Source organism: Hoplias malabaricus, chromosome 3 (genome assembly GCF_029633855.1).
Source record: "Hoplias malabaricus isolate fHopMal1 chromosome 3, fHopMal1.hap1, whole genome shotgun sequence".
NCBI classification, from domain to species: domain Eukaryota; kingdom Metazoa; phylum Chordata; class Actinopteri; order Characiformes; family Erythrinidae; genus Hoplias; species Hoplias malabaricus.
Window position 1 is genome coordinate 27,858,646 of NC_089802.1, and position 26,525 is coordinate 27,885,170.

The following is a 26,525-nucleotide window of genomic DNA, read 5'->3' on the forward strand; positions in this document are numbered from 1 at the left end:
TAGGGGAGGGCGGGTCTAGTTTGTGAACGAAACGCTTCTCGAACTTCTTTGTAAGCTCTAGAAAAACACAATCCCGGACGTTTGTGAAATTCCGGCTTTTAAATCTAAAAAAGAGGACATGTCCGGGTAAAAGAGTACGTCTCGTGACCCTACATTAGGGCGTTTGAAAAAGTCCCGTACGCGTTTGCTGACGTCCCCGAAATTTGCACTCCGAGGAAGATCGTAGGGCGTAGGGCACGTTATTTGGAATGGGACTTCCGCGTCGTGACCGTGGTCGCCGTGGAGACGGAGACGAGAGTAAAATAGTTTGATTTTTTAATCTGAGCCTATAACAACTTACAATCTACAAACTCGACAAAATGACGACTTTAATAATCACCAGACTGCTGTAGGTCAAGACTAAATCAGTAAAGTTTAAGTTCCGGTATCATTAGTTTGAGCTGCTCTATTTTGTTAGTTTATCTTTTTTTTCTTTCTCGTTTACATTTTAAAAGCTTTCTAACTCAGTTAAGTTTCCCATAAATGTCATTAGTACATTTGTAAATTGTGTAAGCATTAAATTGTAATACCAACACACAAACCATCCTCTTTATTAATGTTATGAACTTTATTTTTAGAAAATAACTAAAGAAACTTGGACTGAATCGTGTAAAAGCAATGTTTCCAAGCTGGGAGAGAAGAGCGGCTGAAGGTCTGAAAAATGCTGAACATATGCGAGAGCTGAGGAACAAGATTGACCTGCAGCATCAGGTAAGACTGGGCTGAACAGGTCTGCAGTAACAGGTAAGACTGTGCTGAAAAGGTGTGCAGTAACAGGTAAGACTGGGCTGAACAGGTGTGCAGTAACATGTAAGGCTGGGCTGAACAGGTGTGCAGTAACATGTAAGGCTGGGCTGAACAGGTGTGCAGTAACAGGTAAGACAGGGCTGAACAGGTGTGCAGTAACAGGTAAGACCAGGCTGAACAGGGGTGCAGTAACAGGTAAAACCGGGCTGAACAGGTGTGCAGTAACAGGTAAGACCGTGCTGAACAGGTGTGCAGTAACATGTAAGGCTGGGCTGAACAGGTGTGCAGTAACAGGTAAGACAGGGCTGAACAGGTGTGCAGTAACAGGTAAGACCATTCTGAACAGGTGTGCAGTAACAGGTAAGACCGGGCTGAACAGGTGTGCAGTAACAGGTAAGACAGGCCTGAACAGGTGTGCAGTAACAGGTAAGACCACGCTGAACAGGTGTGCAGTAACAGGTAAGACCGGGCTGAACAGGTGTGCAGTAACAGGTAATATCAAGTTGATCCAAACACCAGAGACTCTCAAACACTAGATCTCAAACACTGCAATAACTGTTTGACAGGAACGGCTAAATCCCAAGTGGAATTTTGTGGGTGTAAAGTTGGCATTGCATAACGTAACCGAAGAAGCGCACTATGTAGGGAGTACAGAACAATCTGAGGTTCAGCCAAGCCTCTTACCTCCTCTTATATCACTGTTGGGATCATCACTATTCAGTTGGTTAGAGCGTAGTGTTATTAACTGCATGTGTAAACAGTAAACTGAGTGAAAATGTTTTATTAGGAGCAGCTGCGCAGAAGAGAGCGAGAGAGGGAAGATGTGGAGATGAAGAGACGGGCACAGAGAATGATACTCATGCCTTTGCTGACATCCCCCAGGAAAAGCAAGTTTAAATCCCACTCCTATGGAAGGCCATGGACAGTAGGGAAACCGGCTTCTAAAAAGGTACTGGATTTGTACTTATTCTGCATCACTGGTAGTTCAGATGTGAGTAGAATATGTTCTCTCACCGCTGCTGATTTTGCCACCTGCAGACTTCACCCACTTCTGTCAAGCGCAGCCGAGCAGATGCTAAAAGAAGCTCAGTCGAGCGTCTGCCAGACCTTGTCAGTGGAGCACAAAGTCGCCCTTCAGAGCAGAAGGCCTCCAAGACATCGCGGCGGGCTCAGAGCAACTCTTCAGTCCGATGTGACCTGATAAGACTTACAGAGAATGAGATTTACACAGCACAAATGCACACGTATCATTTTAGAGGGACACTAGTGGTTTAAGTGTAGTCTGACTTCAACACGGCAGAGTAGTGTTCCCTGCCTTGGTAAGCCCTCCATGCTTCACCAATCAGAGGCCTTGGGCAACTCATAACACTACAGTTACCTGCTTCTGCAACACTGGAAACTAGTAAATGTAAATGAAAACGAGAAACATTACCACACATAGGTCTGATTTTTAAATGTTTTGATTATATTACAGTTGCTATTTGCAGGTGTGACATTATTTTATGGGGTTTTTTTTATAATAGCAAACATCAGGTGGGTAAGAGATTAGGGGCTGCTTAGGATTCATTTTCTAACATTGTTTTCGTGTGTTTTTTAAAGTTAAGGAACAGGGGTCTCCATGCCCTCAGCCTGCAGCAGTGAGCCCAACGACAAAACACAGCAAACATGTACCAATCACCACGAGAAGAATCCAGGGCCGAAAGTCGGACACCACAGCAACTCATGTTCCTCATGGAACTCTTAGGGATGCTGGCATTCAGAGAATAGACAGCTCCTTTAATCCACAACCGCTGACCACTCCAGACCACAGCCTCATTGACTGGACCAGTTTCCCTAGTGTGGAGAACATTTCTCCATGTCCAGACAGAGAGCCAACCCCAGAGCTCCAATATCCTTTCCAAAGCCTCTGGGACATCAGCAGCATCTCTGAAGAAAGCCTAAACACCACAGAAGACAGCAGGACCACACCCACCAGCTCTGAAGACTCTTTCCTTCAGGAGTTCCTGCCCTTTCACTGGTCTTCTACCAGCAGTGAGTTGGAATCCATCAGCCCCAGTGTGGGAAGCTCAGCTGTGGAACCTGTGGAGGACCTAACTTTAGAATCAGAAAGAGAGGATGAAGATGAAGAACGTTTTAGACCTTGGCACGACCTAAGGTCTGAATCTAATCCACTAGCAATGTCAAGGTCATCCCCAGCGTATTTACGGAGCCCTTTATCAACACCAAGGATGATCCCTCCACGTTCATCTTCTGAATCCACTCGACAAGGATATGCCACTAGGCTGACAGCGGAATTAGCAGGGCCCTCTACTGCCCCGTCTGGAATCTCTTTAAGCAGAGGAGGCACCTCCAATGGTCACGCATATTGCCATCTTCCAGCTCTGGACAGTCCAAGGAGGCCTCCTCCATCTTCTTTAAATGAAGAAAGGATGGAAAACAATTCATTGGACACAGCATTGGAGGATGAGGAGGGTGCACATGGAGGAAGAACCCTTCCAAGTCTGAGACCCCTGCCGAGAACAATCGGCCTGAGACACGATCTGAACCTGGCCATGATGGCATTCCATGAGCTTCGCCTCGAAGTGACACAGAGTGACAGGGAGAGTTTGCACTCCACAGGTGACTCAGGAAGTCCTGAGAACAAGAGGTCAGCGAGTCCTGAAACACTACGCAGAATTACAGCAAGGTGTGTGAGAGGAGGTTTCAGCAGCATGACTTAAAGTCAGTGTCTTACAGGTAGAAGAGTGGGGAGAATTCAGAAACGGCACTATGTAACTCTCTCCAGAGGAGAGTACCAAATAACTACATGTCCCTCTCCCTTCCTTGATTTCAACACAATTCTGTAAAAATTAATTACCCTCTTAAACTGCAGGGGGAGCCAAGAAGCAAAAATATCATGTTATCTAGTGTAGCTTTAAATGGCCAATTCTATTAGAATCAGTAAATCAATTGATAAATAAATCAATTCAATAAAGCAAGGGTAAGGGACAGTAAAGGACCCTAAATCACGCTTTCTGTCACTGTAGGCTGTTAGAGGAGGAATCGGATGAAGAGAACGAGGACATGTGTCGTATCTGCCAGTGTAAAGGAGCTTCCCCCATAAACCCCCTCCTGTGCCCCTGCCAGTGTTCTGGCAGTCTGCAGTACATCCACCACGACTGCCTGAGGCGCTGGGTCCAGGCCAAAATAAAGTCAGGTCAGTAGGAGCGTCTCTCTGTGGGTGAGTGCAAACACAAGAAGAACCCTCTTGCCTTAAGGCCATGGGGAAATGGGAACACATCCTCTGTCCTTGGGAGGTGATAGTGAGGTGAGCGAGATGGTTCAGTTAGGACAGAGGAAGAAGATATAGTGAAGGAGTAAGTCTTCACATTTAACCCATCCATGGCAGTGAACACACACACACACGCAGACACACACACGCACACACACACACACACACACACACACACCCAGGGAGGAATTGGGAGGGTACAAAACAGCCACATTCAGGTCCCAAACCTACTGCGCAGGGGCGGGTCTAATCCCAGTTCCGCCAAAAATCAGCAGCATTTGTCCCGCTCCTGGCCTCTACCTTGAGGTTTCTGCAGCTCCCACCCACAGTCCCACATACTTAACAAAAAATCAGTTTGAAATAATAGAGTACAGCTGCCCTGAAGGGAAAGTCACAGAAAAAAGGTCCCTCGCAAATGTTACACAGAGATGCAGGCATTTGAGAATTGGGCACACACACACACACAAACACAAAAGAGCCTGATTGACCGTCTACAGGCTCCGCCTTTTCTGCAGCACAGTAACACACAATACATGTGATGTTTCTGTGATTGTGTGCTTCACAAATATTTCGAATGAGTTTATATTTTCTCTTATGTTGATTATGCATTGGTAAGTACTGCGAGATTATGATCTTTTAAGACTCGCGCTGTCACTGGACTGGTTAACCCTCTGTTTCTATACTAAACGATACCACGCTGCGGTACCACGCTGGTGGAACGAGCTTCCAAGCACTATCAGAGCAACAGAAACCCTCTCTGCATTCAAGAAATCATTGAAAACCCAGCTCTTCCAAGAGTATCTTTTGCACTGAATGTCTTTCTTTAATGCACTTATTACTTCCTGGCATATTGCACTTAATGTAAGGTATTTTGTATAATTTGTGCTGTAGTTCGAATGTTAGATCCTCTTTTGTATGTCGCTTTGGATAAAAGCGTCTGCCAAATGCATAAATGTAAATGTAAATGTAAATGATGCTGGCATCTCTAACTCTGATCTTTCTGCTGTGTGCAGGCACTGAGCTCACGGCGGTGAAGACCTGTGAGCTGTGTAAAGGAAGCCTGACTCTGGATATGGACGACTTTGATGTAGTCCAAGGAAGCCACTCAGGTACCACCTTAAACCTTGGGGCGTTTCTGAGGTCTCTGATATCGTTGTAATTAGGGTCCTAGCACATAGTGCGGGAACCCTATTGCAATTGTCGGGTTTTTCCTTATTATTAGGGGTTCGATCACAAAGTGCTTGAAACCCTGTTATAATTGTTAGGATTTTTATTATTATTATTATTATTATTATTATTATTATGGTTCTTTTTCTGCACTACGAACGATCGCACAGCCCAAACCGTAAGGCCTACAGACTTGAGGCTGGGTCAGGTAGTAAATCCTCCCGCAACTCAGGCGCAAAATAATCAGACTGATTGGCCTCATGGGGGCGCTACAGCGAAGGACAACACGTTTTCTTACGGGGCTCCTACCAAGTGAGGCATAGAGACGAAATTTTTTCCCTCCTAATTCTTTGGGTCCTGCCGAATCAAAAAGGTTGATACAACCACTAAGCTCCGCCCACTTAGATTTTTTGCTATTTTGCATAATTTGCAAAACCTACCATGGATTTTTGTCCAATTTTCTTGAGCTTGGTGTCAAAACGTTCGCAGGAGTCTGAAGCTTAATAATCATCATAAAAAACTTACAATTGGACAATAACTGATTAAAAGGTTTTTTTTGTGTAATAGCGCCATCTAGGATTGCAGTGGCACCCCAATTTAAATATGACATCTGATCCTCAAGCTGATCAAGTATGTGAAGTTTTGAAATTTTTTGGGAGAGCATGAGTTATAGGTGTATATATGTGTACATATATAGCATATATTTGACTTGTGGAATACATGCTTGATTTCTGTTATTTGGAGGGGCCTGTAAGCTACATAGTAATAAAAGTGCAAAATTTGTTTGATAATTATTTAAGTTCAGGTCCTTATGATTCAGCTGATACCACATGTCCATGTTAGGTAAATATCCACTTAGAAGTACACGCTCAAAAATTTCTGTATGTGCATTAATGGCTGAGCAAAAAATACGGGAAAGTAGTTATTTCTCACCAGCAGATGGCAGTCTAAGACTACACATTGTGCTGTTGAACTGCTGTGGATCTGAGCTGTTATGCAAAATGCAATGTGGAGCAATGACAGTAAGGCTCAGAAACACCACACTTGGCAGCAAATAAAGCAGGTGTGAAATGACTCAGTCAAGGAAAATGACACTCTTTGGCCAGATGATGGCGCTATAGTAAAGGGAAATGCATTGAGGTCTATATCTATATCTATATCTAAGGCCTAGAGACGAAATCTTTTTTCCCCTGATTCCTTGGCTTAAGACAAACTAATTTGCTATTTGGATCATTTAGCTCCGCCTACTTCTAGCTAATTAGCAAAACCTACTTTTGTCAATAAGTCTTTGAATTTTTGTCCAATTTTCTTGAGCTTGGTGCCAAAACATTCACATGAGTTTTTTTTTCTTGGCTAAAAGCTAAAAGGCTGGAGCAAAGACCGTAAGGCCCAGAGCCACCAAACTTTAAGGTACAGCTGCAAGGTACAGCTGAGGTGCAATAAGAGAACTATCGAAAATTACACCTATTGGCCTCAAGGTGGCGCTATAGCAATACCAAACGCGTTTACGTCCGTATCTCCTAAACTGTATAACGTAGAAACAAAATTCTCCTGAGCAGTAGGCGATTAAAAAGTCAGTATGTGCATTTCTAACATGAATGACTTAACTGCTCAGCAGCACTATGGGTCAAAAGTAAACTCTTTCACCAGCAGGTGGCACTCTAAGACCAAATATTGCTTGTTCATCTACATTCATGAAATCCTATTTATCTGCACAAGTGAAAGGTCATAACAAATGAACATAAATATTTATCATAATTGAAAACAGCGCTCACCAGTCATAACATGTCTTTTGCTAAACATTATAACAACACCTGTAACAATATTTTATACCCAATTGTCCCTTGTTTGGCCAAACTGGCCCATGCTCCCTAAGGCCTCATTGTTGGCTCAGATTGTCAAAGTACTCCGATGTGGCTTATTTGTGTATTTGTGTGCTAGGACCCGCCATTGCTGCATGTGGCCATATTTTTAATATTGTAATGGAGCTGCCTCTCTCAGTCTGGGCAGAACACTCCCGAACTGCTTCTGCTGTTGCGGCAGAAATTTTCAGAGCTTTTACAGCTGACTCAGACCCACAACGCCACCACGCTGATGGTCAGTGTCACTCATTCACAGCTGCACACTGCAAACACACTCCGCAGACATCTGCTCGTCCAGCTTTTAATCAGGACTTTCTTCCTCTTCACTGCAGTAACAGTCTCTACTTCGATGAGAAAACGGTATACTAAATGTATAGTTGATGTTGGAACATTTCTGGGAGCATTTGATGGCATTAGTCCATGGCAGAGGTAATGAGGTCAGGTGCTGATGTTGGAAGATTGACTAAAAGTCATCCCAAAGATCACTGGATGGAGCTGCATCACTCCAGAGGACATAACTCCACTGCTCCACAGACCAGCACTGGGGGCTTTACACCCCTCTGGTCTGTGCTTGGCAATGGACACACCACACAAACACCCAGGGGCGAGGGTTACACCCAGGACTCAGAGACTCTGGAGCTGTGTGGGAACCAATACCAATGACTGTATGAATGAATAAATAGGCATTATAGATATTGGCCACTCTAATGTCTTATAATTCAGTCAGGTTGTAGTTTGTATTAAAAACAGAACATTAGCTTCTTTTCAGTGAAAATGTCAATCTTGTTTTTCAACACGAGGTGATATTTGTACCTTAAAATTACAGCTTCGAAATCACTGTGATGCTCCACTGAGCTGCAATAATGAGAACAGAGCCCCTGTCATTGCTACTCCAGGCTCAGCACTGCAGAAACAGCACTATGTGACTTTTGGAGGAAAGTAGGAATTCAGCACAGTGCTGTAAATGTGAACTGTAGTGGGAGCCCAGGAGTAGAAATACCAAATATTACCTTAGTGTTCCTATCTTAGTGAGCTGTAATGTGACAGTGACAGTGTTCTTCTTCTTCTTCTTTATATTTTTCTTCTTTCTCAGACTGAGGGATCCAGAGCTAGACCTTTAACCCAAAGATCTGACCACTGACCACAACTCCTCCAAAAACCTTCTTCTGATTATTCACTGGGGAATCTCCCATGGATACAATTTTATTAATTCACAAAATAAAATCATTATTGAATGGCACATTAATTTTAAATGAATATTATAGAGACTTATGAAGGAATAAGAAAAATGTAGAAGGAAAATCATTGTAATTTAAAGAGTTTATTATTGGTTTTGAAATGGTTAACACAGTTTTCTCCAAGAGGGGTTTGATTTGTTGTGTTCTTCTCAAACAGAGTGTGAAAGCTCCAGATGAAACTGAACTGAACTCACTATGTTTATTTTCTGTCTTGTTACAAGTTTGAACAAATCCTGAACTGCTTCTAACACAATATTCGGAGACATAACTTAAACATATTTGTCTCCGTCTCCACAGTTACCTCACAGGTATGGGAGCATGGTGCTTTGTTCTAGGTGATGTGTGCCAAAGTCATTTGAGCGAAGTTAATGATGCTCCTCACTGAGATTCCTGTGATCAGCGCAAGCTCCTTCGCCACCTACAGCGTAAACCGACAGGAACATGGAGGCAAAATTCACTCTGGTGTCCATCAGGAGTTTTTAGTGCTGACAAAGGGTTTACACTCTTGTGCAGTGTTGTGACAGTTGGAAAAGAAACGTTGGGTCGGACTCACATGTCTCAGGAGGAAATGTGCTTACCTTTACCCTTACAGGCATAATTTGCAACTGAGGGTTCTAGCTCTCAAGGGTGTTATTGGTGACAAATTTGGTATAGAATACAATAAAAAACAATGTACTGTGTACAATCAAACTTTCACTGAAACAACACAATAATATTCCATCACTGTTTGTGTCGCTGAAGTGCAGCTGTGGTTTACCTCCTTCCAGGCAGCTCTATGGGAAAAAAAAGCAGAAACAGCGATAACTCCAACCCCTAACAGCATGCAGTCCTCAGTCACAGATGCAAACTTTGCCCTGAAACACACACCAGAACATAGTCCACAGTCAGAGAGATCAGCCACGGACCGGCAGCACCCAGTGGACCCCTGCTGTACTACAGCAACATTTACAATGGACCACTAAAGCAGTGTGTGCAGTGGTTGAGTACACTCTAACTGTCTGAACAAAGACTCATTTTCGAGTATCCTCTCACCCCTTGGAGCTACAGTGGGTAGTGGTTAAAATCTCCCCCTACAAAACAGGATGATCCTTCAAGACTGTGATGCGTCATCAGAACACAAACAAAAAAAGAGCAGCAGCTCTGCACCAGTCTGCAGTGATATCAGAGGAGCTGCTGGACATTAGTTACATTTAGGGCCTCATTCTCCTTCAGAAGAGTTCCACAATCAGAGGTTACCCCCCTCTCCTCACTCTTCTGTGATATGGAGCTCAGTGCAGATTCTTATTCTGCAAATTCTTGCTCAAACCCTCAAGTTCCACCTTAAATATTGCAGTAGCTTCAGGTGCAAGAATGTGATTGCTTCACTATTTAAGGCGGAAGTGGAAATTTACAGCTAACGACGAAACGTACGCACTTCTAGTGTAGTATCATAATACAATTAAATACATTAAACTAAAATAATACACTGGTTATCAGTTTTTAAAGATAAAATACTCACATTTGTGGGTTTTGGTTGCTGTGGTCCATGCCACTCTAACACTTTACGCTATCATCTATCCCACCAAGAACTGAGGCTCCCCACCCCAAGGCAACGCAAAGAGGTAAGGGCTAAGTGGTAATGGCAAGGGGTGAAAGGGGATTCACACATTTTTCATACATTTTTTACCTCATCAGAAAACAAAACACTTTCAGCTGTGTCAAAAAACCTTGGAGATATTAGGTTTTGTTCCACGTGTGAGATATTTCTGCCCTGAACATGCTTAAATAAACCCCCAGAGGTTCTGGTTTTACCTCTGCTCTGAAGAAGGGCTGTGAGATCCAGTAGCAGCCTCGAGCAGAGACTGGTAGATCTTCTCTCTTTGCAGGAAAATAAACTGGAGGACACACCTGCACACGCGATGCAGCTGAGGAACACGAATGCTGGGGTCATTGTGTCCTGTGGTGAAAAAAACAAAGTCAAAACGAGGCTACTTTCACTGGAAGTCACAACCAACTCCTGCTTTCCAGACAGATAAAAACATACCCAGGACTTCCAGGAGAGTCTCTACGTACAGCAGAGGGTTGGGAACGCTCAGCTGGAAATCCAGAGTCTTCAAGATGAGCAGCTCAGACTTCAGGAGCTTTTGTTTGGGACAGCTGATGCCGAGCGAGTGCAGAAGCCCGGATACAGACCTGTTGTCGAGGGCCTGCATTAGACAGAGAGCTGTAGTGTTATTCTGCTGTAACTATCACTTTATAATAGGATGTGAAGCTCTTACACTGGAATATGAGGCCAGTTTGCTGGCTATCTGCACACAGGAGAAGAGGAACACTGGGAAATTTTCACCCAGTCTCTGAAGGATCCGGTGTTCATGGTTTTCTTTGGCTCTGTATGAGTCGCCTTCACTTGATGCGTTCCTCTGGACAGAGAATAAATTCTCAATATGCTTCACCATAAACCTGGAGGTGGAAAATCAGAACTTTTAGTGAACTGCAATATTTAAAGGTGCCATATTCTTCCTCCTTCTCCACAGTGGAACACAGTTCTTGTTCTTAAAGAAACGTCAGTTACCCGATTAGATCAAAACCCCAGCGCCTTTCAGCACCTGTTCCTTTAAATGATAATGAGCCGCTCACTGTTCACCCCGACCCTGAGCGCACAGCAGTGAGGAGCGAGGAGCAGAAGTTTTTAGCTGTTTTCGCTCTGTTCTCTTTCTTCAAAGTTTTTACTCAGTGCTCTAATTTCTCCGTGCTCATTGTGTCTGTTATGCTGCATTTAACCTTGTCTTTGCGCTCTCACATGAACAGGGGTCCAGCGCTGTGATTGGACAGACTCATACGAGGGAGCGGGGCCAATCTAAAGTCTCTGCACTTGACGTCAGAAGCGGAGCAGAATCAGAACTGCACGTTTTATCCCGTGTTTTCTAATTTAGGCAGCGCACAGACAATTGACTGGGTGGTCTTGTTTCATAGTATGTGGTTAGTAGCTTCCAAATCCACAGATTAATGAGCACAGGCAACTAACAATGTTTTTTTCCCCAGAATATGTGCCATTTAATTGGAATCAATCAATGATTAGAAATTTTAATTCTTACTGTGAATTTTGCTCTACAACAGACCCACCCACTCTCCATCACTCTGTTTGAACCATGAGCATTTACATCATGGTGAACATTTTGAAGAGTCAGTGGAGCTCCTCTTTACTATTTTTTAAGTGTGTTGACTTGCCTGTCCAGGATTTCAATGGCGTGATATCCAACTAAAGGATCCAGTTCCAACTCCTCACAAATACAAAACACGTGTTCTGTAAAGTAGTGAGGAAAGTAGACACATTTAGACACAATAACTCAAAATGTATATGTAAAGTCAAAGACAATAGCTCATCTGTTGCATTTGTCGTCATCTAGGCCTTCAACGCTGCCCACAGGACACCACACTTTCACCCAGTAGTGACACTGAGGGCTTTAAAAAAATCTCCAGGAGCACTGCTGTGTCTGATCCACTCTTATCAGCAGAACACACACTAACACACCACCACCACGTCAGTGTCACTGCAGCACTGAGGATGATCCACCACCACATCACACCTGCTCTGGGGGGATCAGGGGGAACGGGGAAAGGGGGCTAACAAAGTATGCAGAGCAACAGATGGACTGCAGTCTGTAATTGTACAAATAGACAATGCTCCTATATGGTCAGTGAAGCTAAAACACATTGACTTTGGATTTCTATATTCACATTATTTGGAAAATATAAAGTTTTAAGGGTATGTTATTATATTTTACGTACAAGCTACAAAACCTTTATAAAAGGCTTAAAAATTCACCAAATAGCGTCCTAAAATTTAATAGGGAGTTTTAAACTTTAGAAAACTGTACTTACCCACCACTCTTTTGACTTTGAAATTACCACAGAAACCCGACAAATTCTGCAGGTTGGATTTGTTTTGAGTGTTGAGGACTGTTAAAAAATCTGATAAAATTTCAAATGAAACTTCACCAAAACCCATCTTCATCTCAGCGTCTGCTTTAAACTTTGACGCCATTTGTACACGTTTCACAGACATATCTTAATAATAATAATCACTAACAAGCAGACAGAAAACAGGAATGACGTGAACAATTGCTTTTTAAATCAATATAGAACCAAAACGATGGCGTGTTATACCCACATTAAACTCTAGAGTGCGACTTCGGCGTTTCTAACGTTCTGCTTTAGCAAACTGCCCTCGAAACATAACGACGCATGCGCATTACGAACACAAAGGCGATGTCCCAATATGAGTAGTGCAGACTCTGTAGAATACACTAGAGTAATCCATTCTCTGGGCTGCCACTCTACACATTACTGTCGTAGGATAATCCTATATTTTTATTTTCTCGTAAGTATTACGGTTTAATTATCAATATATTACAAACTTATTAGGAAAATATATTTTTTTCATTCTCGATATTTTATTATTATTATGTTTACAAGGACCCTAAAACGATGTTACACAGTGGTATTACAACACATTCAATTATTTTGTACCTTATAATATCTTAATTATGAGTGATATAAGCAACCAAATATGAGAGCTATAAAGTGGCAAAACTTGGCTTCATTATTTAAAAAATAAATATTTTTTTAAATTCTTAAAGTAGTTAATAATTAGGTAACTTAGCAATTATGGGTGCTTTCCAGTAGTTCTGTACATTATTAATTATAGGAATCTTTCCTATTATTATTATTATTAAGTTAATATTATTTCCAAAAGGCGGCAACGATTTTCCATAGGAACCACATTGAGGGCACGTGTTGCGTGGGTAGGGGCGAGGGCTCGAATTGAGACGCAGCCGCTTATCTGTAACTGTCTAAAGTGAAAGCATGGCGGAGAAACAGGGCAAAGCTGGGGGTGAGAGCGAATTCGCCAAGAGAATACACCCAGAAAAGGAGTCTCTGACTCGGGAGCAGCTGCAGTTTATCCGTCAGATGGAGCTCGCTCAGTGGAAGAAGAAGACCCAAAAACTCCGCACTCGAAACATTATAACCGGCCTCACCATCGGAGCCTTGGTGATGGGGATCTGTATCCTACAGCAACCTTACACAAGGTTATCTGTAACTCACACAAACCTGGGGTTTACTTCTTATTCTGTATTAACCGTTCCACCTTAAATGGTGCAACCCTTGACTTATACATTCTTATTTGCCTGCTTTTTCTTAGTTTCCCATTCCACCTTAAATGGCGCAGCTGCTAACTTTCTTATATGAATCTTTTTTTGTTTTTCACATTCCACCTTAAATTGAGCTGCAGTTGACGTCTGATTATTCGTATATATCAGTTTCCCATTCCACTTTAAATGGCACATGAGCTAGCTACATTCTTATTTGCTTATTTACCTTTAATTTCCAATTCTACCTTAAATTGAGCAGCTGTTAGCTAGCGTACATTCTTAAACAATCGTTTCATTTTGAATCATACATTCCACCTTAAATGGAGCAGAAGTTAAACGATAATTTTCCTATTTCGTAACTAAATTATCTTAAATGATACAGTATGTTATTTTAATCAGTCGTCTTTTATTCGACAGTTCCATTCTGTCGCATTTTGCTGTTTTTTCATGTTATCACATATAACCGGTGTATTATTTAAGGAGGAATAAACGTTCGTATAAGAAACCAACCTGAGGCGCCGGAATGTGACAGCAGTATTTAAGGTGGAACAGAAACTTGGAATGACAAGCTAAAATATGTTTAGCATAGTTTAGCTGTAACATTTTATTTTAAAGTAACTTTTCGTGATTTTTTCACTGATATGTGACCAGTGGGTGCACCTTTAATAAACTTTAATACATTTTAAGACAGGAGCCTTTTAGGGTAAATATGTCTCTGTGTAATTACCTCAAAAGCTATTGGTTCTCTTGCATTTGCCTTGACCGCCTTCTTCCAGACGGCTACACGTTTTATTCCGTGTCCCAAGAGCGGATTATGGACGAACTGGATGAAGATGCGAAGACAGCCTCCAAGTATCGAGTGCCAAAAACAGGAGCCAACTGAAAATCAGCTTAATCAACACAGACATTTTGGGTCAAGAGCTAGTCCTCAGTTACCCCAGCGACAGCAGTGGTTCAACAGTTTTGGAGGCGAGCACTCAACAATCAGCATTTTCCATTCAAGTCTCTGAATTGGACGGTGTCGTGAATGATATTTTATTCCGAGACTTCAGCAGGGCAGTGCCTCACAGCCCAGTAACCACCAGAGGGCAATGCTGCACCACAAATGGACATTGTAAATAAATAACATTTAAAGGAGAATTCCAGTTTTTTTTCTTCGGTACTTCTGCAATAATTTGAAAGCTGGTTAGGTGTGAAACCCCATTGTGTCAGAATTGTTCACAGTAGTGGTAAATGGAACCAGGCGCCTGACTCTAAATGTTCCTCACGTTTATCACATGCGGAGTAATTACCCGTACACTACTTGCTTTATCATCATCATCATCATCATCATCATCATCGTTTCCAAATAAATCTCTTTAATTGGGTGGAGGTCATGGTGGCGTCTGGTTCAGTGGTTCACCACCACTGAAAAGAGTCCACGTTTTTCCCTACAGCAAACATTTCACACCAAAACACCCTCCATCTCTGTATTTAAGTCTCCACTGAGGAATCATAGAGGGATTTTGAAAAAAATGGTGGAATTCCCCTTTAAACAAGTCTCTGTCGGCTCTGATGTGGAGGAGTGTGAGAATGAATATTGGAGATGATCCATGTGAAGCTGAGATTTGTTACTGTGGAGTCTTTAAGTGTAATGTAATAAATGCTGCATGCTCTTAGTGTGGTGTATCTTGGAAGGAAAGATGAAATTAAAAAATAAAATTTTATTTTTACGTTTATTGTACAAATACAATTTGAAGCACGATACATAATTCATCTTAAGTACAAAAGAAGAAGGGAAAGAAGAGGCACGGCAGTGTAGCAGCGTTGCACTCAAAGCATCACATTCAGAACAATGGCTTACTCACATATTTTTCCCTCAATCTAATATATATATATATATATTTCTCTATAAAGGCTCTATGTATTTGTCGGGTTCACTGTGCATTTTTAAAGGCAATGATAAAGTGTTTCACAGCTTGGGGTTAATTATAGATCCACATTCTGGACGCTTTGGACAAAGGGTGAATGTACAAAATAGTAATTAAACACCTTTATAACAACCACGTTTTAATCTCCTTAAGATAAACCCACCATAGTTTCCTTTAATGATCCCTTTCAAATAAACATCACAGAAGACCGTTAAGGTAAATAAGTACAAATCATTTCATCGTTGTGAACATTAAACAACACATTCCACACTGGGATAAATCTGGCTTCCAGCTACAAAATTAAAACGTAAAGATGCTCAAAGAAAGTGCACTGAAACCCCAAATAAATATTATCAGGAGCGGAATTAGTAAAAGCTCCTCACACTTAGAGTAATACAAAGAGTCGGTAAATCTCTGACCTTAAATGTCTTTAGTAATGGCTCTGAATTAAACGTGAAAACGGCCTCTCGAAGGTTTCTCTCCTGTGCTGTGTGCGTCTCTGAAACCGTGAGAGTAGTACTAGTGCTGAAAGATGAATTGTTTAACGCTGAAATCACAGTTTGAAAGAGCTGCAGTTTAAATTCTACTCTGCGTTATCAACAATGTATTAAACAGGGACGTAAGCTTCAATAGCACAGCTGGACCACTCAGAGGCAGCAAAACACTGCTCTGTAAGTGACCCCAACCACAGCAGACTGACCGCACGGTGCTGTACAATCATCGCTCAGAATTAAAACCATGTCTTACTTATAAAAACAGACCTGGCTCTTCGTATAAAGAAGATCATTCAGATTAAAATTGTGATTGCAATATTGGACTGAAAAATGTCTCTTCGCAAAAATGTTTCCCAGGTCTGTAAGATCTTTAAGACTCTGGTGCTTTGGGCAGTTCATATGTAAAATCCTGGGGCTCAAACACTATGAAACGTTTGTGTCTGATACTGACATTAATGGTGTGTAAATTCTGGTCAATAGTTTGTGTGATTTATGTTCTAAAATTATACTTTAGAAGTTACACAGTGCCTCACTGAGTGTGATGTGATGGTCACTTCTCGTTTATCACGCTGTAAAGAGGGAAAACCCGGTTCAAACGTGTTACAGCACTTGGGATGGAACTGCTTAGCATTTTTGAAGTTTTGATCACAGCTCTCTCTACTTTCATTGGTCCTCATTATAACAAATGCAGTTGGCAATATGTTATTGTCATAGGACAGGTGAGGGTTCGATATTTATGAGTGTATTTGAAACAATTTATGATGGTCTTCTTGAGTTGAAATAGCTCAACCAAACATTTCTGAGGATATTAAAGATTAAACAGTTGCTAATTAACAAGATATCTGGCTAATATTATCAACGCTGGCTAATATTGTTTGTGGAAGGATACATCAGTCAGGCCCTCTCTCGCACACACCCCTGGTGTAATAAAACACTCGAATGAAGAGTAGAGTTTTAACAGCTTTTCAGAGTTTTTCGAATGGCTTAATAATGCTTGTATAATGATTATTTCACATGAAACCGCACTCTGCATTATTTACATCGGCTCCAGTTTCTGTTCACATTGACAATATTGTAAAATACAAAAAAGAGACATTTTAAAAACAAGACACAAACTGGACAAAGCAAAACACATCTGTACATAAGGGCTACAGTAAGACGAGCAGGAGTTGAAATGTTAGCCTTAGCCTTAGGGTCAGGTGTGATCATGTAGCAAGAACAAACATCTGGAAGCAATTAGTTCAACTCCTGGCGCTGCTAACGAAGATCATTCTCTGGCAAACCCCTCGCCCAGTTTACTCCGCTCCGTGCTCCTCTAACGTCCAGAGCACAATCGATAACATGTGCAACTAGCTACTGAAACGCTGCCATTAGCCAAAGAGGCTGTTTTACCGTGTGAGGAGTGTGTTCTCTGAGCTTAGAGAACGCATCAGCAGCTGAGCTGGAGATTCTGAGGGATATTTTAGCCTTGGTAACTCATGCCCTGTCCCTATTGGAGCACCAATGTTAAGGTGACAGTTTTAGGAGCGAAATAACCTCGTTATATAAAGCATAGAGTCACTCTCTAATGAGAAACATAACGTGTGTCTCCATGTTTGAGGATGTTTAGTTCACTGCATCACTTGAACACAGCTGCAGTCTTTCACACAGTGTGAAACTATATTAAAAATGGACCAGTAGAAACGCTTCAAAATTATTGGAATAAAATCTGTTTACATTGACTTTCACTGAAGTTAAGGTTTTTTATAGGAGATGTTTTTCCTTCTCCTATAAACGTACTATTTGGAGATTCATGATCTTCTTTGGACAGCGATGATATATTTCCATTTCTTCCCTGCAATTTTCATCGAGAGGCATGTGCACATTTAGCTCACAGTTTCTCCTGGTCATCTCCAGATGTTTTCGTCACAAAATCACATCTGGCCCTTTGAGAGTACTGGAAACGTCTTAGGAACTGAAGAGAGTCAGTGTCCAATGGACGTAGTCGAGCCCCTTCTACACACAGTGTATGTGTAGGCAATTTACTTGTGAAAGTGCAAAGCACACGCTAATGAGCCACTGTTGAGCCATCGGAGAAAAAGCCGAGCATCGCTCTCACCTCACGGATCTCAGCGGGGCTTCGCCGATCGCAGCGGCATCGTCAGATTATACACAGTGTCCCGACCTGCGCCCAACAGAGGCATCTATCTACATTAAAGCTGGACAATACCGGTCCAAAGCTCGGACACACCTGATTAGAACGATTCAAGCTAAAATTTAAAACCTGACCAATGTAGAGGCTACTGAGATCTCTTGTGTTTTCTCCTCACACTGTTATCATGTGGTGAGTGGAATCATCTTAGTTTCTGGGAAATTGACCAAAATATGACTTTAAAACGAGACTGAAGAGTCTTATATTGAGACAAAGCCTTCTGTTCATAGGTGTGTCCAAACAGGAACTGTGCTGTAAATACATTCTCCTTTTCAGTGAGAGTCCAGGCTTGTTTCACTCAGGGTAAATACAGGCTGGCTTTTTAATACAACTGAGTAAACTCTGTAAATTCACTGCTGTTGGTCTTGAGCGAAGAGTGATGAGCGAGCGTGAAGGTGGGAGGGCACTGGCACCATGTGACCGTCCGAGCAGGACGTAGCGCTGGCCCTCGCTGCTTTACCAGCAATAGAAAGTCCCTCTGTCTGTGGCTGTGGCGGGCGTGTGAAGTCTTCAGTAGGACATGGGGAGTGAAAGAGCAGCAGTGGTGTGGATGAGGTAGTCTAAACTAGTCGTGCCAACAAGGTGTGGATTTTTTTACTGTGAAAAGAAAAGAGAAAAAAAGAGCAATGTCAGATTCGAGCGGAGAGCAGGGAGTGGTCGGAAAGCAGCCTAAACCCGGACCTGATTCCAAAACGAACCTCTAACATTGCTTCTGTTCTGCTTCTTCTGGGAAGGAGTTAAACTAGACACTGGAACATTGCTGTGAGGGTCTGATGGCATTAGGCTGTAAGAACACGAGTGAGGTCAGGTGCTGGGCTTGGAGGATTAGTTCTGGGTCACAATCAGCACTCCAAATGTGTCCCAAACGTACAGGATGGAGCTCCATCACTCCGCACCCTGATCCCGGAGGGCCTTATACCCTTCTGGCCCAAAACTGGCAGCAGCCTTGTGTAACATCTCCAGAGCATCCCATGGTTTTGAATACTTTGCTGCGTCTCCACTGTGCCAGTATAGGTACCTACGCTACGTCATGTGTATATCGGATTGGGACAGGGCCCAATAGGAGCTGGAATGAGACGAGTGGAGGTGGCACTAGTTGGAACATACCATTCTGGTGAGTTCAGGGGCGAAGGTGACCCCTTTGGTCGAGCGCTCTTGTGAAATGCTACTGCTGCTACTGCTGCCACCGCTCAGAGAGTTTTTTCTCATGATCCCTGTGTACCAATCACAGCAAAGGAAACACATTACACAGTGGATATTAAATAGTGGCTCATGTCAAAGCAAGTCCTCAAAAATGATAAAATTCTCCCCAATTTAGTCATCGCCAGCTCCACCCCAATTTCACCGGGTGCAAACACATGCCTCCTCTGAGACACATGAAGCCAGACACCACTCTTCTCTCCTCTCCTCTTCTCCTTTCTCCTGTCCTCCTCTCTTTTCTCTCTATCTTTTCCTATCAAGCTGCTACTAATGCAACACGACGGGCCTGTGTCCACTACAAGGTGCCGGAGGAGAGCACCAAATATCCAGAGGAAGTTTCTCTACAGTCCACCATTTCACATCAAAACATTCTCCACCATTTGTTTACATCCCAAACACTGAAACATGAGGGTCTTCCCTGATAAGACTAACTTAACCATTGCTTTCAGTGTTGAGTAATTTAAGAGGGTTGCTTGTGTAACTGTAAAATCGTATTGTTAAAGTTGCTTGACTATATTTAAAAGTGTCTACAGCTCAATCCCTGACTTATGCAGAGACTCTTAATACTTGGCTATGAGGCTGACTCCAGATCAGCAGCAAGGGGTTATTTTTATTACATTTTCTCTGAGCTGTACCTGTCATAGGCAGAATGTCGAGTCTCTGAAGGCTGTTTCTGCGAGAGGATGAGAAGCCCCCTCCTTTAGACAGACGCCGCTGACGGCTGGACAACATTGCCGCCGGGGACACGATGCAGGGAGGAGGAACCTTCCCCATTCGCTCGTACAGCTCCTCGATCTCTCGCTTCTGCACGGCCTGGAGAGTCTGCACCTCACACAGGTGCCTGAGAGAGAGAGAGAGAGAGATAGTCCGTTTTACAGTGTAAACTATATATTCACATGCATTTAAAGGAACATTTTAAATTTTGCCATTTTGTCTCCTGTGCTCCCCCTACTGTTACACCAATGTCCTGAAGCCGGGACATTCTGTATAGTAATACAGAATACAGAAAGTAGAGCCTTTAGAACACTGTAGAAACTGCACTATGTACTAATAAGTTTCAGAGGATAGTAGGAGACCTTTGCCCCTTCTACCTTGATTTCAGGAGTGATGTAAAACTGAACTACAGTCTGTAACAGTAGGGGGAGCCCAGGAGGGAGGAGTGGTTTCCTACCCTCCTTCAAAAGTTACATCGGGCAGTTTCTGTAGTGCTGAGCCCAGAGTATCAACAACAGAGTCCCTATTCTCGTTATTACAGGTCAGTGAAGCAGCACAATGATTTTTGTAATTTTAAGATAAAAGTTCTACCTAGTGTTACTTTAATAATTAATTAATTACTTCTCAAGATGCAAAAATTCCAGATACAGGACTTTTGTCATTCTAAAATTACAGACGTGGGTCAGTCTGTTGCTCTGTATACATTATTTGCTCATTTTAACAACTAAAACTCCAGTAGTCACTGCTGTGTCTGATCCACTCCAGCGCAACACACACTAACACACCACCACCAGGTCAGTGTCACTGCAGTGCTGAGAATGGTCCACCACCACATCACACCTGCTCTGTGGGGGTCCTGAGCGTTTAGAAACAGGGGGAAACGGTGCTAAAAGGGTATGCAGAACAACAAAAGGACTACAGTCTTTTTGGTCGCTGGAGCTGATCACAAATAGGTTTTGACACTCTGCCCACATTCCCAAATGAACAACAACCCCATGGGATGCTCACTTCTCCCTGAGCTCCTGCAGCTCGTCCCACATCTCCTCGCCCTCGCTCTCCGACTCGTCGCTGCTCATGTAGGAGGAGGTGCGAGCGTAGCTCGTCCACAGATTGTGGAGAGGTGTGGGATACTGAGGGCTTCCCAAAACCCCGTCCCACAGACTCGCCTCTGTGTCCATGGCAACAGAGAGCCCGCTGTCCACCGAGGTCCCCATTACAGACTGGCCACAGTCGAGCTTCCGGCCCTTCTTCCTCTGCTGCTGCGGCTGAGGTTGTCTGTGGAGCTGATACTGCTCTCCTTCACCTCTCCTCTGCTCCTCCTCATCTGCTGCCCTCTCTTTAGTCCACTCTGGATGGATGAGAGATTGTTCACTGAGGCAGGGAGCGTCAGGAGGAGCCGCAGATGAGAACGGCTGGTTCAAGGAAACGTCTACATGGAGGCGATGAGGGGTTAAAGAATGGAGATCCTTTCCCTGAGATCCCCATCCTCCATCGTGTGGGTTCTCATTGGAGGAGGAAACAGAAGGGCTGGGACACTTCAGTTGTGGTGATGTTGTTGTTGGTGGTGAAGATGCTGACGATGAAGTGGGTGTGGGTGTGATTTTATTCCCAGCTGGAGCTGGAATCTCCTTGGATGGAGAAACCTGGAAGCGTCCGACTGTAACAATGGAGTTTGGCTCTGGAGGAGGAACAAAAGGGGAGGGGTTTATGCTCATGGCATATGTAGACAATAATAAAGTTTTAAAACAAACCATCCATAAACAGCTGTATGCACATGTTGACACGCTCCATGTTATATGTATTCCCAATATGTTTTATTTAGGGGTGGCACGGTGGCGCAGCAGGTAGTGTCTCTGTCACACAGCTCCAGGGTCCAGGGTTCGAGCCCTGCTCCGCCTGACAGTCTGTGAGTTCTGTGAGGTGTGGGTTTCTTCCAGGTGCTCCAGTTTTCTCGAGAGGCAACTCAAAAATGTCCGTACGTGTGAGTGTCTCGCCCTGCGAAGGATTGGCGCCCCCTCCAGGGTGTGTTCCCACCTTGCGCCAGTGATTTCGGCTATGTACCCACTGCGACCCTGAACTGGATATGTGCTTAGAGCCCATTAATAAATTAATGAATGTTTTACTGAATAAATAAACAATAGATAACTGTGCATTAACACGCACTGAAGGGTGGAATAACAAAATAGAGTAGACTTCAGGGTAGAAATACACTAATAACGACTTGCTTTTGGACTGTTTTTCACGCTCTAATATCCGTAAGAATTAACAAACTGCTCGGTTAATCACAAGAAAGAAAAACAAAATTAAAATACACTCAGCTCTCTGTATCCACAGGATGTGGAAAATTATCTTGACTTTGTGGCTGAATTAAGTGATGTGTAGCGCACCCTGCTGTAGCCTCCTGCTATTTTACACCTCCTCAGACTCTCTCCAGCACTTGTTTGAGCTCTGCCTCCCATACTGTTCATCTCTTGAATGCAAACCCTGTATTCGGTCTACAATGGCTGTGTCTGTGCTGAACATGTGCATATTGTTTTCTTGTAACTATTCTATAAACAATACGGCGCAACAACTTTTCACATCTAGAGATGATTTAAAGTGTACAGGAGCACGTGCCAAAGTTATACACAAGTACTACTCCATTTCATATAAGAGACTTGGGTGTCCGCAGATGCTGGTATCCAGGAATGAGTCCGGTGTAGAGATGTTAGGATGATGGAGTTATAATAAAAAAATACAAAACTCTGAGAGAAATCAGTATGTTTTTGTACTGGGTGAGTCTGCCTCTTCAGATGAGCTAATCGTATCCTCCTCTGAAGGCCTAGAAGGTTCTGAGGGATCTCCACTGTGTAGCGTACGCCTGGGTTTAATTGAGTAAATGTGCTGAAAAGGCCAACACACAACCTTCTTTAAGCAGTGAATAAACTCCAGCTCTGTATTCTTCTGGATCCTGTCCACAACATTTAGACTAACATTTCATTGCGCCACTGGTAAAACAACACAAGAAACACGTGAGCGAGTGAGTGATGGTTTAGGCCGAGAGCTTTCACAGTGATAAATGGTGAGGTATAGGCTTCCACTGCTTACATTAGACACTTTCAAATTAAAGAAGCAAAACTCAGATGTGTCTTGACCTAAATGACTAGCTTCGGCCTAAATAAAGTCTTTGAGTCTGAATTATTCACAGTGTTGGTGAATGGAACCAGATGACCACCTCAACACTACAGTCCGTCACAGAACACACTGCTGATGTCTGAGACATTCATTTAACTGAGATTTCTTCTGTTTCGAAATCGAAGTTTCACTTAGATGTGAAAAAAAAAACAGTGGAATTCCCCTTAAATATCTACAAACCACTCCTTTATTGTCAGCGATGTGGATGTACAGCACCTAAGATTATTCATTCATTCATTCATTGTCTGTAACCCTTATCCAGTTCAGGGTGGCGGTGGGTCCAGAATCACTCGGCGCAAGGCAGGAACACATGCTGAAGGGGGCGTCAGTCCTTCACAGGGCGACACACACTCACTCACACCTATGGACACTTTTGAGTCGCCAATCCACCTACCAACGTGTGTTTTTGGAGCGTGGGAGGAAACCAGAGCACCCAGAGGAAACCCACACAGACACAGGGAGAACACACCACACTCCTCACAGACAGTCACCCGGAGGAAACACACTCAGACACAGGGAGAACACACCACACTCCTCGCAGACAGACACCTGGAGGAAACCCACGCAGACACAGGGAGAACACACCACACTCCTCACAGACAGTGACCCAGAGGAAACCCATGCAGACACAGGGAGAACACACCACACTCCTCACAGACAGTCACCTGGAGGAAACCCACGCAGACACAGGGAGAACACACCACACTCCTCACAGACAGTCACCTGGAGGAAACCCACGCAGACACAGGGAGAACACACCACACTCCTCACAGACAGTCACCCGGAGGAAACCCACACAGACACAGGGAGAACACACCACACTCCTCACAGACAGTCACCTGGAGGAAACCCACTCAGACACAGGGAGAACACACCACATTCCTCACAGACAGTCACCCAGAGGAAACCCATGCAGACACAGGGAGAACACACCACACTCCTCATAGACAGACACCTGGAGGAAACCCACGCAGACACAGGGAGAACACACCACACTCCTCACAGACAGTCACCTGGAGGAAACCCACGCAGACACAGGGAGAACACACCACACTCCTCACAGACAGTCACCTGGAGGAAACCCACGCAGACACAGGGAGAACACACCACGCTCCTCACAGACAGTCACCAGGACCCTGGAGCTGTGTGACTGCGACATCTACCTCCTGCGCCACTGTGCCTTAAACCCATAAACATAAACACAGTAAAAGCAAAAGGATAAACAGCTTTTTATATCTCATTTCCTCAGGAGCCTAAACCTTTTGCACAGTACTGTATGCTCTGTGTGGACACAGATAGGTGGATACTACAGGCTCTGAGGTGGATGTAAACACACGTGTGAGGAACGTGGGCTTTTTATTTGGCAGAGTCGATGTGGTTTGGGCAGCACTTCCATGGAACATTACAAGCAGACACGTTGGTTATGCAACACCTTCCGAAGGCACGGCTAATGGGCGATAATGTCTTCCAACACCAGTGTGGGCACAGGCCCAAAGAAAGTGCACAGGAAAAAAGCGCAAAAATCCAGAAACACAGAGGGACTTAAGCTCGCCCCTTAAGCCATTACTTAATGCTTAGCTTGAATCAATACATAATAAACCAGCCTTACGTAAAAGCAGAAAAGGTCTTTTGTTGCTGTTTGTGCGTGTTTTTGCATGTATCTCCTTACCGGAGCTGACGGAGGATCCTCTGGGCTCGCTGCTGCTCGGCTCTGGAACTGCTGGCGGGGAGAGAGATCTTGGACTTGAGGAGGAAACCTTGGAAAGAAACCAGAGCATTCACATCATCCTTGGATCATGGACGGCTGAGAATCATTTCATAACAGAGAATTTCTCCATTTCACGGCCTGGCGCTAAAGGACACATATGTCAACATTGAGAGCGGTTTGTCTGAATGTATCATATTCAAATTTGGAGCATTTTTATTGGTCCATTCCTCTTGAAAAGACAGAATGTAGTAGTAGTATGTCTAGCCTTTCGCCTAGAGCTCATACCTGCTCTGATTATCTGGTCTCCTACCCTCCTCCAAAAGCTACAAAGTGCAGTTTCTGCAGGGATGATCTCTGAATAGCAATGTTACTCTCCCTATCACAGCTCAGTTGAACAGCACAATGATACTGAATACCACCTAGTGTTGCTTTAAGGAAAGTGAGACTCACCGTGCTCTCAGGGCTGGCTCTTGGAGAAGAGGATAACCCAGAGGAGGAGGATCTGGAGAGGCTCGCTTGGCCCAGTGTGTCTCTGGGGAAGGCTTGTGTGCACCCCTGAGGCCCGGAGTACTCATTTGGGACATGATGGATGGGTACAGTAGGGCTACCTTGGCCCATTTCCTGTGTGTACATCTGCTGCATGTGAGCGTCAGCATGTGTTGACATAGTGGACATATTTGGGCGCAATGTGGATGGTGGTTTCTGCGTGAACCCATAGATGGCTTCCCAGTTCTGAGCTTCTGGATAAGTCATGAGCCCAACGTGTGGGTATGATCCATCCGCACGCATCGGCGGGGCAAACTGGGGTGCATACATCGGAGGATATCCGTTCGGAGGTGGAATGGGGTGGGTGAAATGAGGAGGGAAGCCAGGGATGGAGGGCATGGGCTGCACGAGAGGAGACGGCAGGCTGAAGGAGTGCGCCATGCTCATGGCCATGGATATGACGTTGGCCAATGAAAAAAGGGGCGGAGTCTGTGGTGGCCACAAGGTGGGTGTATGGGACTGAAGGGCAGGGGAAGGCAAGGGGCTGTTGATGTCACTACCTGGGCTAATGATGTCAGAAGGAGGTGAAGAGAGGGAAGACATGGAGTAGGAGTTGCTGCTGTGGAGACGAGAGAGAGGAGGATGGGTGTGTTTCGGAGAGCCGGAGTGGGGCGGGTACTGGAAATGCGTAGGAGTGCAGGAGCCCGCGTAGGGGTACTGCTGTAGGTGGGCGAGTTTAGAGAGCGGTGCAACAGACTCTGAGGGGTATACGGAGGTCGGGTGGGTGGGAAATGGATGTGACGTTCCTGGGAGAGAGAGAGAGAGAGAGAGAGAGAGAGAGAGTTAAACAGAAAGTATTAATTATGACAATTAATTGTTATAATTAATGAATTTAAAACCAGACTATGTTCTTCTCACAGGCACATTTCTGTTTCTCTTTTAACTACACGGAATGATCAGTGGCTTAGGAACACCTACCTTGTATCTACACTCTCCACTGACCACTCAGGAGCATTTTGGAGTTCTACAATTACAGACTGTAGTTCCCCCCTGTTCTTCCGCGCCCAGGACCCCCACAGAGCAGGTGTGGTGGTGGATCATTCTCAGCGTTCCCAACGAGGGAGGAGTCTCTCACAGTGTGGACAGAGGGTTTAAAAACTCCAGCAGCATTGCTGTGTCTGATCCACTCGTA

At 43.9% G+C, this 26,525-nt stretch overlaps 4 protein-coding genes across 10 annotated transcripts in view; 2 read left to right on the forward strand and 2 right to left on the reverse strand.

Annotated features, from left to right (window-relative positions):
* Nucleotides 1-233: 233 nt before the first annotated feature.
* Nucleotides 234-9,078, forward strand: LOC136691244 (E3 ubiquitin-protein ligase MARCHF7-like). Of its 5 annotated transcripts, none has more exons than XM_066663703.1 (9): nt 234-388; nt 618-750; nt 1,574-1,735; nt 1,825-1,978; nt 2,386-3,472; nt 3,813-3,982; nt 5,071-5,166; nt 7,166-7,321; nt 8,180-8,320. In XM_066663703.1, the coding sequence occupies exons 2-9, from the start codon at nt 658-660 to the stop codon at nt 8,182-8,184; spliced, it is 1,923 nt and encodes a 640-aa protein (XP_066519800.1). In that variant the 5' UTR covers nt 234-388; nt 618-657; the 3' UTR covers nt 8,185-8,320. The 5 variants fall into 5 exon arrangements, with proteins under 5 accessions (XP_066519800.1, XP_066519804.1, XP_066519805.1 ...); XM_066663704.1 differs by lacking the exon at nt 234-388 and adding an exon at nt 392-506; XM_066663707.1 differs by lacking the exons at nt 7,166-7,321; nt 8,180-8,320 and adding an exon at nt 8,622-9,078.
* cntd1 (cyclin N-terminal domain containing 1) lies at nt 8,423-14,425 on the reverse strand. Of its 3 annotated transcripts, XM_066663711.1 has the most exons (8): nt 12,475-12,617; nt 12,186-12,275; nt 11,532-11,607; nt 10,583-10,763; nt 10,348-10,510; nt 10,116-10,260; nt 9,082-9,178; nt 8,427-8,742 (listed from the first exon to the last, which is right to left on the reverse strand). In XM_066663711.1, the coding sequence occupies exons 4-8, from the start codon at nt 10,757-10,759 to the stop codon at nt 8,656-8,658; spliced, it is 669 nt and encodes a 222-aa protein (XP_066519808.1). In that variant the 5' UTR covers nt 10,760-10,763; nt 11,532-11,607; nt 12,186-12,275; nt 12,475-12,617; the 3' UTR covers nt 8,427-8,655. The 3 variants fall into 3 exon arrangements, with proteins under 3 accessions (XP_066519806.1, XP_066519808.1, XP_066519807.1); XM_066663709.1 differs by having other exon boundaries at nt 8,423-8,742; nt 12,186-12,622; XM_066663710.1 differs by lacking the exons at nt 12,186-12,275; nt 12,475-12,617 and adding an exon at nt 14,184-14,425.
* coa3a (cytochrome C oxidase assembly factor 3a) lies at nt 13,111-15,109 on the forward strand. The gene is made up of 2 exons (XM_066663712.1): nt 13,111-13,368; nt 14,233-15,109. Exons 1-2 carry the CDS (start codon nt 13,170-13,172, stop codon nt 14,337-14,339), a joined length of 306 nt encoding a protein of 101 aa, XP_066519809.1. The 5' UTR covers nt 13,111-13,169; the 3' UTR covers nt 14,340-15,109.
* A 150-nt stretch (nt 15,110-15,259) lies between these two features.
* wnk4a (WNK lysine deficient protein kinase 4a) overlaps nt 15,260-26,525 on the reverse strand; it is a 61,773-nt gene continuing 50,507 nt past the window's right edge. Inside the window, exons 15-20 of the mRNA XM_066663702.1 lie at nt 25,298-26,139; nt 24,809-24,896; nt 20,974-21,643; nt 19,887-20,092; nt 19,159-19,265; nt 15,260-18,648 (exon numbers count right to left, since the gene is read on the reverse strand). Of these exons, the coding sequence (XP_066519799.1) occupies nt 18,646-18,648; nt 19,159-19,265; nt 19,887-20,092; nt 20,974-21,643; nt 24,809-24,896; nt 25,298-26,139 (1,916 nt within the window). The 3' untranslated portion in view covers nt 15,260-18,645. The remainder of the gene's footprint in view (nt 18,649-19,158; nt 19,266-19,886; nt 20,093-20,973; nt 21,644-24,808; nt 24,897-25,297; nt 26,140-26,525) is intronic.